Source organism: Plectropomus leopardus, chromosome 10 (assembly GCF_026936395.1).
Source record: "Plectropomus leopardus strain MGB_pleo_1.0 chromosome 10, ASM2693639v1, whole genome shotgun sequence".
In the NCBI taxonomy this organism is placed as follows: Eukaryota; Metazoa; Chordata; class Actinopteri; order Perciformes; family Serranidae; genus Plectropomus; species Plectropomus leopardus.
The window spans coordinates 26,895,236-26,909,363 of NC_142185.1; the positions used below are offsets into that span (position 1 = coordinate 26,895,236).

General features: G+C 39.4%; 1 protein-coding gene across 20 annotated transcripts in view; it reads left to right on the plus strand.

Annotated features, from left to right (window-relative positions):
* The window catches only part of mycbp2 (MYC binding protein 2), a 95,178-nt gene that overhangs the window by 56,596 nt on the left and 24,454 nt on the right, over positions 1-14,128 (plus strand). For 9 of the 20 annotated variants that reach the window (XM_088083437.1, XM_088083438.1, XM_088083441.1 and 6 more), the window contains 8 exons: positions 18-133; positions 335-432; positions 2,370-2,486; positions 4,164-4,304; positions 7,226-7,303; positions 9,827-10,051; positions 11,068-11,200; positions 12,011-12,136. In XM_088083437.1, the coding sequence (XP_087939563.1) occupies positions 18-133; positions 335-432; positions 2,370-2,486; positions 4,164-4,304; positions 7,226-7,303; positions 9,827-10,051; positions 11,068-11,200; positions 12,011-12,136 (1,034 nt within the window). The remainder of the gene's footprint in view (positions 1-17; positions 134-334; positions 433-2,369; positions 2,487-4,163; positions 4,305-7,225; positions 7,304-9,826; positions 10,052-11,067; positions 11,201-12,010; positions 12,137-14,128) is intronic. The other 11 variants (XM_042494130.2, XM_042494131.2, XM_042494139.2 and 8 more) reach the window with 9 other exon arrangements.

Consider the following 14,128-nt stretch of genomic DNA (forward strand, 5'->3'; position numbering starts at 1 on the left):
GATCGTTTCTCACACAGACCCAGTGAGAACATGCTGATTCGAGCCAACACTGACGGGACCTACAGCGCCAACTGGACTCCAGGAGCAGTCGGCCTCTATACAATCCACGTCACTATCGATGGCATTGAAATAGGTATGTCAATGTCTGTTAGAGCAGCCTGTTTGTCCTCTGTAGTATTTCTCAGAGTGAATAGAGAGATTGCACTGATGATAATCACCAACCCCTTAACTCCCCAAAAGTGACCTAATATAGCACAGCTGCTATGCATATGGATTAAGTTACAGTTTGAAAACGTTAATGCCTTTTTGATGTTTAGCTAATCTTTTCTTTCAGATGCTGGTTTGGAGGTAGAAGTCAAAGATCCTCCCAAAGGCATGATACCACCCGGCACTCAGATGGTTAAACCAAAGGCTGAACCTCAGCCTAGCAAGGTGAGCTTTTTCTTTTGATTACCAACCAGGGGCATGCACATGCACATAACGCCACATATGAAACATATGCATGCTTGCAATCACCCGTCAAACACCAAAAACTATTTTTTCCTGTCTTATAAACCACTTTGTAACTTTATAACCCTCTGAAACCTGGGTAAATTGGCCTAATTTCTTTCAAAACCATGGAAAGAAGGCAATTAACAACCCAAAAATTTGCAGGAAATTAGGAAAAAGTACAAGGAAATTTCCTGATAATTAGCTAAAAATAACCCAAAAACAAACAAAATGGGAAAGTATAAAAAATGACCTGAAAAAATTGCTTGAAAATGTTAATAGTTCTGTAAAATTATTTTAAATATCTAACTATCATAATTATAAATATAGATCTCTGAACACTTTACTCAAGTTTTTAAAAATGTGTTCTCTAGATCTACTTATTTCTTGCACTTGCCACGTTGCTGTTTTTTTTTAGAAATATTTTGGAAAGAAATCAACTCAATGTGTTCACGGTTCAAAGGTTTAAATACTGGTGAAAGGCATGTGAGTGCAGCACAAGAAAAGTGATATTGACTCAGGTTTTAAAGGGTTAACTGAGCTCTTACCCTAAGAGCTGCATTAAATTAAAAATAGACAAGTGTTATGCAATAACACATCGTTATGGAGTAAATGTTGATTGCAGAATGGAATCACTACAGAATGATGGCACCATCTGCGTTTAGATGTAAGCCTCACTTTCGCTGTGCAACTCTTTCTGCAAATTACTTCAGATGCAGATGATGCATCAGATTATTATTACCGGGTTTGCACACAGTGGTTGAATTTTGAGAGGAAGAAAACAAGTACTGCAATACTTTACAAAAAGCCATTTTTTTAAGCAAGTGCTTAAAAAGTCCTTGAAACTCAAATGAACCACATAACGTTGTCTTACATACTGACCAAAGTTTTTTTCATCAAGTTATTATAATTAAATTGTAGGCAAAGGATGAGCAGCATCTTAAAACTGTCCTTTGTTTATCTTTTTTTCTTGCAGGGCTGTGCAGACAGTGAAAAATGTACATAGTGTGCAAAAAGTGCATAAGTTTCAGTCCATGTTGGCCTTTTCTCAGTGCAGTGATGTATGTAATGTAAATCTATGCACATTTGCACATTTCTCACTGTCTGTACAGATATTTGAAATCCAGACTTCTTTTGCTACATTGTAATTGAATTGCTCAGAGTCAGAAATCGGTTCGTTCTTTTGATGCACGGGCGATGTCCAACCTGACATTGTTGTGTGTTTTGAATTGCTCTGCTTTTAAATCCCCGGCTGAACCAGTAGGCCTACATTAGCACAGCTAAAGTTAACAAGATTTAACTTAATAAACTTGCTTTTCACTGTGCTTTATTTCCTCCGTCTTCATTGGTGCACTGATGTCATAGCTCTGCCGACAACCTAAAGTAAAATTATGGTTCCTGCCTTAAGTGAAGTCCTGGAAAATGAAGAATAGTACTTGAAAAAAACAACTTTAGTGTTCCTTAAAACATCTGTCTGAACCATCCTGGCACACTGGGGTCATCATCATGTTGATTTTGCAGTCCATAATGGGGAAACAAGCAAAATTATGCTCCTTAAATTGGCATTGTGTATATTCCTTTGGGAAATCTGTTCTGTGGTTTTCCATGCACCAGTATGAATGTACATTGGAGGATTAAAAGAAAACTTCATCCAACTGGTGCTGCTGAAAAAAAAAAAATCTCTTTAAGTTTCCACAGCTTTCGCTATTTGTATGTGTGTACTTGGAGGCAGGCTCTGTGTGGGTTAATGCATGCATCTCCCACTTGTCCTGCTTCCTCTTCTCTCTCCTCCTGCTGCCCACTTCTTGTCTTAGTTTTTCTTTCTTTTGATTCTTTGCTCCTGCCGCTCACAGTCTCCATCTCCCCTCTGCTTCTCTCAGGTCCGCAAATTTGTGTCCAAGGACAGCGCAGGCCTGCGTGTGCGTAGTCACCCCTCCCTGCAGAGTGAACAGATAGGCATAGTGCATGTCAATGGCACCATCACTTTCATTGACGAGGTAATTGACTCAAGACCAGGCAGAATATGTTATATGAGTAGACTAGCTGCAGCACTATCCACTTTTATTCCATTTCCTTGTTTCTTCTTTTAGAGCAGAATCATAAGTACTGGTATTTCAATCTTTCAATCAATTTTTTTTTTGTCTAGATTGCTGGTGTTAAGTAGTTTTGATTCCTGCTTGGTGGCTTCTATGTATTATATGTTGTTACCTCTCTTAATAATGATTTAACTACTTTTTTTCAAAGCTTTTGAATTTGTTGCTTTTACTTTAATTTGCTTCATATTCTTGCAAGACACTCTGAGGCTACATGAAAGGCTCGAGCGCCTGCACCATAAATCCAAAGGATGTGATGCATTTGGATCCAAAATAAAAATTGTAGCACTCAAAGCATTTACTTAAAGGTCCAGTGCATAAGATTTAAGGAGATTTGGTCGCATCTAGTGGTGAGAATTGCAGATTGCAACCAGCTGAAACTTCTCCAGGTTGGATTTCCTTCAGTGTTCATAGTTCAGGAGGTTTATACTTGAAGCCGTAAGGTCTCTTCCTCTACAAAACACAGACCAGGTGATTTAAACTGGCAAAAATACACAGAATTAAGCAGTTTCACATAAAAAAATCAGTTTTTCTAGCGCTCTCATCATGGAGGGAGTTGCTTATAACATTAGCCGATGTGAAAACATCAATGGACCTATCGAGAACCAGTGTGAGGTTTGTCCATTCTGGGCTACTGTAGAAACATGGCGGTATGACCATGGCAATCTCTGTAGACTAGGACTCGCTAAAAACTGCTCATTCTAAGACAACTACACAACAGTTTTTATTTTGAGGTGATTATGCACGAAAGAAAACAGCCTTATTAGGGATACACGATAATATTGGCAAGTCATCGGTATAAGGAGATATTGGCTGAAATATATAGATGAAATTTAATGTGCAAAACATCATCGTTAAGTTATAGTATTTTTCCTATTTTGCACAATGAATGAATGCAACATAAACTTGAATGCATTGTATTTCATTTCTCTGTTTGCTGGTGGGCCAGCATGATAACAGAGTGCATAATTTGATGTTAATTCCACGAGAGAAGAGACTTGATGATCACTAAAATTAGGTGTGGAAAAAAGTGGATATATCAACATTGGCACTGGTTATTGGCCGAATAAGTTGTATGTCGGCATATTGGATATCGGCAAAAAAAACAACAAAAAAGCAAATATAATGCATCCCTAATACTTATTATGTAGTATTACATTTCTGCCAATATATCCCCCTCAATCCTACGCTCTGGACCTTTAATGACTGTACTGTAACAAATGTAAATTCAGCATATTTTCCAGTCCTGCACTATATCTGCACTCCCACCCTTTTGGTAACAGCACTGGTGACATTTCTGATATGTCTTATGTGCACCTTGCCTGTAACTTCTTTTACTCTCCTATAATTTGACTTTAGACTTTCCTGTAACCTCAGAGGTTGTGTGTGTGTGTGTTGGTGTGTTGGTGTGTGTGTGTGTGTGTGTGTGTGTGTGTGTGTGTGTGTGTGTGTGTGTGTGTGTGTGTGTGTGTGCGTGTGTGTGTGTGTGCGCGTGCGCGTGTGCGTGCGTGCTGCCCTTCCTGTTTCCATAGTAACAGGACGGCATGGCTCTGCTCTGCTCTGTTGCTTGTTTTCCCATAGATCCACAATGATGATGGTGTGTGGCTCAGGCTCAATGATGAAACAGTTAAGAAGTATGTTCCCAGCATGAATGGGTACACTGAAGCCTGGTGCCTCTCTTTTAACCAGCACCTGGGCCGGAGCCTACTGGTCCCAGCCGACGTAAGTAGAAGAAGGCCTGCCGAGCAGTCTGTCCCAGTTTAGTAATGACAGAGGCTCCTGTGCTGTTCATTTGGGGGGGTAAAGCTCAGAGATCATCTTTATTGTTTGACAATGATGGTTTTTCAAGGACTCTAGTGTTTGGTGCCCACTCCCCAAATGTACTAGAAGCATGGTAAATTGAGAACTTCATCAGCTGTTGGGGTGCTTTCTTGCATGAAACATCGATTTGAGCAACACTGAGTATGAAGCGTTCACTAACACACTGAACAAAGGAACAGCAGCTGGGAGCGTGCATGCATTAACTCATATTCGATGGCAAAAAATTCACCATGAAGTAACCACAGCACTTCTAATTGCTCATATGCTTAGTTTAGTATATGTTTAGTGCATTGAAGTGAACCCCAATGCAGGAATTGACAGATGAGGAAAAAAAAAATCCTGAGCAATTTCATCCGGTGGTGAAGTTGGTTAGTCTGCACTGTTCAAGTCGTTTCCTCATTGCCTCTCACTCACAATCCATAAACACTTGCACACCGCAGCATGTTATAATAATAATAAGGGTTTCTGTCACATTATGCTCCATGCCACAAAAACCGCCACGATATGTAACAGAATTAAAAAAGAGGAATTTGATCACACATAATTTTAAAGGTCCCATTTTGTAAAAAATGTCACATATCCATGATTTTTTATAAACTGCTAAATAAATACTGTTAAAGTATCAAAGTGCTCTATAGAGAAATGCACACACGTTTGTCTTTAAACTTTTTTGGGAGGCTGGCGTTAAAACAAAGTGTTTAAAAAAAGGATAAATTAAGGTATATTCAGGCAGACAGCATGAGAAGAATAATGTGTTTGAACATTAAATACATCTAAAATAAGAGGCATAATATCCAGAGCATTTATTACACATATACATATATGCATATATATTATATGGACAAAAGTACAGGGCCACCTACACATAACAGCTTCCACTCTTCTGGGAAGGCTTTCGACAAGATTTTGGAGTGTGTCTGTGGGAATTTTTGCCAATTCATCCAGAAGAGCATTTGTGAGGTCAGACACTGATGTTGGACAGGAGGGCCTGTCTCGCAATCTCTGTTGTAGTTCATCCCAAAGGTGTTTGATAGGGTTGATGTCAGGACTCTGTGTGGGCCAGTCATGTTCCTCCACACCAAACTCATCCAACCATGCCTTTGTGGACCTTACTTTGTGCACCGGGGCACAGTCATGCTGTGCCATTCCCCAAACTGTTCCCACAAAGTTGGAAGTATAGAATTGTCCAAAATGTCTTTGTAAGCTGAAGAATTAAGATTTCCCTTCAGTGGATCCTTCAGTAACTTTACTGTTGGCACAATGCAGTCAGGCAGGTAACGTTCTCCTGGCATTCGCCAAACCCAGACTCGTCCATCAGACCTCCAGATAGAGAAGCGTGATTCGTCACTCCACAGCACACGTTTCCACTGCTCCAGAGTCCTGTGGCGGTGTGCGTTACACCACTCCATCTGACGCTTGGCGTTGTATGGCTTGCATACAGCTGCTCGAACATGGAAACCCATGCCATGAAGCTCATTTTTGGCCGCAGATTTTGTGCTGATGTTAATGCCACAGGAGGTTTGGAGCTCTGCAGTTATTGAGTCAGCAAAGCATTGGCGACTTTTACGCGCTAGGCACCTCAGCACTCGGCGACCTCGCTCTGTAACTTTTCGTGGCTGAGTTGCTGTGGTTTCTTAACGCTTCCACTTTGCAATAATACCACTTACAGTTAATCGTGGAATATCTAGGAGGTAAGACATTTCACAAACTGACTTGTTGCAATAGTGGCATCCTATTACGGTATCACGCTCGAATTCAGTGAGCTCTTTAGAATGACCCATTTTTTCACGTTTGTAAAGGCAGACCGCATGGCTAGGGACCTGATGTTATACACCTGTGGCTATGGGACTGAATGAGACACCTGAATTCAGAGATTTAGAGGTGTGGCCCAATACTTTTGTATATATACATGAAGTATATAAAATAGCATCCTTAAAAGTCTAAAATATAAATAGATACAATTTAAAAATAGTAATACCTTTATCAGTTATTATGCCAAAGGTTGATTTGAGTCAATATAAATACTCATGTTGTACAGAGTATTTGTAGGTAATTTAAGAAACGACATCACACTAAACAAAACTACCAATGTAGGCACCAGCAAACCATTTTTATTGCAAAGCTTTATAGCAGGTAAACTTGTTCAAGGAGAAACACAAAATACAAATATGAACCTGAAAATGAACATAATATGGGACCTTTAAGACATGAATATTGCAGTAGCAGAGAAAATATCTGAAAGATGTTAATATCCAGGTGGTTTTCTGTCATGAAGCAATCACTTGTCCACAAAAAGATCCAGTGGGAAATTGTACCTCTGCCGCTCTACAATTCCACCTTTGCATTGGGATGCTTTAGGTGCTAGGAGGCTTCCATGTCAGGTCTCTGTCTGAACAGCATGACACACTACATCATCCAAGTGGGGAATTTTTTTGGAAGTTTCTTCTTTTATATGAATGTATGGATTTGGACGATCCTGTGGTGTTTGGAGTGAAATTTCAATTATTCCTCTTTCTTTTTTTTTTAATGCATTTGATCCTACACTTGTTGTAAAGTGGTAAAATATTTGTCTTGGCCTGTACTTGCAGCTCCTCTTGCCCCCTTTTTATCAGTGCTCCACAATTTCTGGCCGATCAGATTCTGTCCTCTCTTCTTCGCAAATAACCTCTGATGCTGAATTCCAGAGGAGCCAAGCCAAAGAAAAAAAATCTTTTTCTTCCAAAAAAATACACGAGCGCCTGCCCCCATCCTGTTTTCTCTCCTCTCTCTCTCTCTCTCGAGTCGTCTACTGTTTCTTGACTGTCTCACGATCTGTTGCTCAGAATGTCTTTAACGCTAGCCAAGGAGTCAGGGATATCGGCTTTTTGTCCTGGACTCCCTTAACTATATTCCCGCCACAGGTGAGTTGTATGGAGGGATACGTAGCTTGACTGCCCCATAGCTTATCATCTCTCTGTCACTCTACTTGTCCTCTTGAACACCTTGTGACTCTGTAGTCCTCCCCACAGTGTTACAATCAGGCATAAGAGGTTGAACCACAGTTGCATGGTTGTCTTGTTTGTTTAATTCAGGGTTCCCACGGTCATGGAAAACCTGGAAAAATCATGGAATTTTACAATCATACTTTTCAGGCCTTGAGAAGTCATGGAAATCCTAAAAAGTATTGAAAGTTTTGGAAAAATCTTAGAAATTGTGTATAATATATTAGATTACATTAATGTACAAAATGGTACACTTTTTTTCTGTCGCTGACGACGTAATGTAGATCTACTATGCATCAAAATGTGACAAGGTTTTGGTTATGTTTTTGTCTATTCATTGCGTACGTTTCTTAATTTTCTCTCCGCGTTCCGTCTCTCCCTTCATGTATGCCCACAAGATATGTCAAATAAGTTTTCAAGCATTTTTTTGCTACAATTTACAATTTTTAAAAAATTTTAGTGATTTTTATAGAAAACCTTTTTTTTTTTTTATGTTTTTTTTCTTCTTTTTTAATGTTTGGTGATTTTTATGGAAAACTTAAAAACTTAGTGTGTTTTTTTCTTTTATTTTTGAAAGGCATGTTTTTTTTTTAATTGCCAAAATTACACTATACATCACAGACAAAACTGTAAAAAATCTAAATTGTTTCAAATTTGTGATAATCTTTGAACACATCATGTGAGATGCCGAAATTACGGCTGAATAGTTTGAATCTTTTGTTTGAAAAACCCCAGGCAAGAGGGGTAAGAAAAAAAGTGTTTGGGGTCCTTGAAATGTCATGGAAAAATTTTGAAATTTTATCCATGACAATGTGTGGGAACCCTGTCAATTTTCACGATACAGTTGACAATATGTCAGCGGCTACTGTCCTATAGACTCCTTCATTGATCACATTTTTAAAGTAATTACTCTTCAAGCTTGTATGTTGCATGGGGTTGCAGATACTAATGTCCAGTATGTTGCATGAGGTCTTGATTGAAAGGCTTGTCACTTATAGTCCTGTATCCTTGTGTGTCATAGCATGCCTCCCTTTAGATTGTATGAAAATAAGTGAGCATTCTGCTTAGTGTCTATTGGTCATTTAACCGCATCACCATGATGTTGAATGGAGTTATGAATTATCATATTGTATCTATTAAGAGAACTTTGATCTTTGATTATATTGAAACTTTTAAAATGTATGTACAATACATGCATTTTTTATTATCTGGGGGAATAAGCATAGTTTTAAAAATACTACTACTTACTGCTGTTGAAGATGGAAGTCTATAGATTTTCAGTCATCCATGTCATGTGATATGTGTTGTAACAAAAGTGTCTATTATGAGCATAACAAAACACAATAGTATGCCATTTCGACCATTTCGTTGCTTTTTGCCAACACTTGAATGAAAAGACAGATACCACGCTCATGCATAGACCGTATTTAAAGATGGACGACGCTCCCCCACTTACCCCCACTATGCTTAAGTGGGGCTAAAATATCCGTGCTGCCATCTTGCGCTGGTGATGTCACAGAGAGATGGAGTCTGCACAGTAGCGATATCCACGGTGGGGGAGTTCCCGCTAAAACACCTGTCTGACCACTCCCGAGGAGCTCCAATGAATGTGAATGTATGGATTGGCTTTTACAGCTGTCAATCATGGCAGCAAATCCCCATTTTTGTATAATTGAATAACTCATTTAAACCAAACCATCATAAAACAAACACTTTAACAAACATCAGGGTGATGAGAACTACCTGTAGTGACTGAAACCATCTTTGGGAAAAAATAATTTGGCGTGTACTTTGACTTTTTAGTTTGGCTCATGTCCCATTTACTAAAATGGAGGGGCGGGCTTTATGACCTATACTGCTGTCAGACACCAGGGGACGACCGGGATTGAAAAGTTACACTTTCAGGGGAACTGTCATGTTGTCCATCTTCATATACAGTCTACGCTCTCATTTCTGTACTGTTGATATAAAGCTGCCGCTGGTTAGCATGGTTTAGCTGAGCATAATGACTGGAAATAGGGACAGAAGCTAGCCTGACTGTCTTGTAACAAAATCTACTTACCAGCACCCCAAAAGTTAAAAAATTAACATGTTACAGCTTGTTTATTTAATCTATCTGATCAAATGTAATCAAGAACTGAGGTGCATTAACAGCAGGTTGTGGTTTTATGGGGAAACCACAGTGCCCTGACAAGGAAAATAACCGCCCATGACCTTGCTTTAAAACTGAAACTTGTCACTTTTACACTCAGTGTTCCTGCGGATCCTTAAAAAGTCTTAAAAGACATTAAATTCATTAATACAAAAACAAGGCTTTAATTGGTATTAAAATGTCTTAAATCAATTTGTCAAAAGTAAAAAAAAAATAATCTTTACAATCTTTTTCAGCCTGTTTTTGTGTTGCTGTACTCTGGCTCTAATCCATGCTCTTACCTCTTGCAGGAGGTCAGGGGCCAATCGGAGGAGAACGTAAAGGAGGTGAGCAGCTGCCCTTCCCACGAGGCCCCCATTCGGGTGCAGAACAGGGCAGGGCAGGGCGGCGGCCCGGGGCTTTATAAGGTAGTGAAGACCGGCCCCTCTGGTCACAACATCAGAAGCTGCCCAAACCTTAGGGGTATCCCCATTGGAATGTTAGTTCTTGGCAACAAGGTCAAGGCCATAGGCGAGGTACGCACTCACCCCAAATAATGCAATGTGTTTTCTGTGGCTAGAGTTGAATAAATCAGCCTGTTTAGATCACGTCATGTAATATGTTAATAGATTTTGGCCTTAATTCTCAGAAATTAGAGTTCCCTCTTTTTCCTAAGATGAATTTTGAATGTAAAGAATGTAATCTGTCTTTCTAAGGGGAATACATCAGGTGCTTCTGGGTGTGGGTGTGTGTTGTGTATCTTTCCACCCGTTGAGGTCTTACCAACTCCTGCGGCTGCAACATTTCTGCGTGCCTCCTGACTTACTAATTTCAGTGTGTCTATAAATCCATTGCAGTTTCAGGGTGTCATATTGAGCCGCCTTGGGACTTCTCAGTGGAAGTCTGATCACAAAATGCTGGAGCCTTTCCGTGCCTTGACCGCATCTTTCTTGCACTTTTAATCCTGTCAATAACTTTGGTACTTTCTAAATTTGTCTTTGGCGTGGTGATGAGTGGAGCCTTCCTCTCTTTTGGATATCATTGGCTGCTGCTGTGGTGTGTCATGCTGTTCAATAGTTTTCCTCTCTGAGTCTGTACTGGAATGCCCTGTCTGAGACCTGAGAAGTGCAGCCTGCACATACTAATACTGCCGTCTGTGTCTTGTTTTTCCAAAATGATAATATTTCAGGGAATTGAGAAAAAACAGCCTCATGCATTTACCTTTCAATAAGCTACCCCTTTCTTAGAGTAAGTTTATTTTTAATTTTAGCTACTTCAGTTTTGTCCCGCAGTGTCTGCTGATACACAAAATCAAATTTATGTGATCTACTGCTTTGGTTTTTGTACGTGTCAATCAGATGAATTGAATGTTTGCATGTTAATGATCTACTGTAGCTGAGTGTGTGTTTTTGTGTGCAGTAATAACATGATGCACTGGGGTTGATATGGACTGTTTTATTTTGATAGATGAGCGTGTGAATGTGCTCTATGTGAGTGTTCAGTGTGTGTGTGTGTGTGTGAGTATGGATAAAGAGTGTTGTTTGTACATCAGGTGGTCAACTCTGAGGGGACCTGGGTACAACTGGATAAGAACAGTGTAGTGGAGTTCTGTGAGAGTGATGAAGGAGAGGCCTGGTCATTGGCCCGAGACCGCGGTGGAAATCAATACCTTCGCCACGATGACGGTGAGCCACATTTAATTATGGAAAACTTCTGAACTTTGAAATTAGAGATGTCCCGATCAAGTTCTTTTGTTCTTATCTGCCACCACCGAGTCCTGATCTGATACTTTATGTACCTGAATAATACAGCTGCACAACGCACACTTAAAGTACTTAAAAGGTATTACAATCAATCTTGTGTATATGTTTGACAATTTAACAGTTCTGCAGTGTAATACAAGAAAAATGTCTGCATCCAAACAGTTCAAGGTTTTTTAAAGTACACAAACAAAAATTATTTTTATATGGCTCTTATCACAATTCCCCCTATTAAACAAATTAAAATGAATTTAGAAATTGCTCTCAGTTTCACTCAGTGCAGCAATTGTTCTTTAAACAAAGTAAACAAACTAAAATGTGTCTTCTGTAATTAAGCAATATAATCACAATTCCACTTCAAAGTAGTGTTATATCTGAACCTTAACATTTCCAGTCAAAACATATAAAACTCAGTCACAATTCTGTTTATTACAGCATCATTGTAGAACCAGTTCACTAAAATTCCACTTTAAATGATGAAGCAGCTTAAGTTAAACATGAAAAAACTGTTTCTACTAGTTGGAATAGCAGCATTACAATAAAATCTGAATATCTGTCTTTTAATGGCACTTGTGTGATGGCGGACATAAACAAAGGATCGGGCAAGGCGCATGCTCAAAATAACCGATCCAGATCAGTTTAAAAAATGCGCTGATCGGGTCTGATAGCGATCCGATCGGGACATCCCTTCTGAAAATGTAAGAAACTGTAACATAATTTAATCTGCTCTTACAGAACAAGCACTGCTTGAGCACGGCGCCCAGACGCCCCCGCCCAGCCCTTTCTCTGTGCAGGCGTTCAACAGAGCCACAACTTCAAACGGAGCGCAGGGCTTCGACTACGGCATCTCCAACAACAAAGGTGAGGTCAACTTGGTGTAGAGTCGCTTTTCTTTTTTAGGAGATAAACGTTCTGTAACGTATCCTTAATCTGCATATCACTTTGCTTTAACTCCACTCTGCTTTATGCTGTTCATTTGAGGGTGTTGAGTCTTCAGGCTGTAGTCAAAGATTTTGAGTGGTGTTTTGTCGTTACTGATGTACACCTCACCTCTGACTTCACTCTGCACCCTTGTGTTTATTTTTTCCTGCTTTACTTTAAGATACCCTCTTTCTGACTTCTCCCTGTGCCTTCGACTAAGCGTTTCATTATTTCTCATGAAGCTGTCATAAGCTGTCTGTAGGCCTGTCACGATAATTATCAACTTACGGAGGTCAGCAAAAATGTTAGAGGTCATGTTCATATGTTGTACATGGATGATCATTCACATAATAATGTCAACAATATTTATTGTTGTTGTTTTGTTAAAAGAGCCTGAGAGTCCATTTCATTGTGGTTTATTTTATTAATGTTATATTAATTAGGCAGGGCTCAAGCTACAGGAGTATTAAAATCATAACCGACTTTGAGATCAGATCTTAAGAATTTTAAGTTTGTTGCTCTTTAAAAGGGTATACTTGAATTTTTCTGCTATTGTATTAGGATTACATCACTGGCATAAAATGGCCGTAAAATGACAATAATGTCACAGTTATTCCTGGGATGGTATAGAGTTATCGTGACAGGCCTTGCTGTTTGATACGTTACCCCATATCTGTTGTAGAAATGCAGAACTTTTCACCATCTTTAGTTCTGCAGTTTTATCACAATAGCAAATCCAGTCATAAATCACTTCACTTCCACAATTTATTGCAGCACATCCACAAAGTATATGTGATCCAGGAAGGGTCAGTCAATCTATTTAAAATCACAGGTGCCATCGGTCACTGATCTGTCATCTTTTTTTTATTTCCGCATGCTTTAACTGTGTGTACTGTTGTTACTTCATGCCTAACATCTCTGCAATGTCAGGCATATGTGTGTGTTTGTGTGCATGGGCCAGTCGGTGTGCTTCCGTTCATTTCGACGACTCCGGGCTCTGTGTAGTTGGGCGCTGTGGGATAGCCCAACACAGATATCTGGCCCTGAACACGCGTCTGGAATTTCACCCTTTACCCTTTGTTGCCTTAAAGGGAAACTTTGGTGTCTTTCAACCTGGATGCTATTTTCCCATAATTTTGTGTCTAAGTAACTACTGGGAGCAACATTTTTTTTTTTTTTTTTTTTAAATGGGTCCATTATTGAACAAATATGCTGCAGCCGGGAGCCACAAAACTGGCTGCAATGTAACCACGCTGTGCATGTTTGCTCTGGTAATTTGAGTTGACTTAAGTGTTTGTTTTTGCCACTGATGGGCTCAGATTATCAGATTATCATTGTATGTGATAGGTAGAAACCTCCAGCGACTGAGGAACGATTCCTCAAAGTTGACAAAAACAAACAAACACTGTTCCAACAATCACCCACTCTGATGGGTTTAATTAAACCCTTTATTCAACAAGCTAGATGTTAAAATATACTGGCTCTGTGCAAGCTAAAATCACAGTTTATTTATAGTGTGGTGACTTTGGTTTGCTAGGTTTTTACATTACAACATGTTTTTTAGCTGCTTTGTTGTTCCCTTTTAGTCACCTAGATACAAAAACATGTAGAATAGAGTCCAGGTTGAACAACACCAAAGTTACCATTTGATTTAGTATCTCAGAAAACATTTGACCATTTACATAACCCTTGTGTTCTTAACAATAGAGTTGAATTCTGAAAACATCAGCTGACTCAACTCATCGGCTCTGCTACACCATCAAAGATTGGCTGGCCCCAAAATGTCTCTGTGTATCTTTTCTGCCTTAATATCACGCTGACGCTGTGTCAATTGTCTTTCAAACGGCTGATTTCTTCCTCACTGCTTGAAAAAGGAGGCTGACCTGTTGAGACACTTGGCTGTGTTAATCAGAGAGCCATGGTTACTCGGAT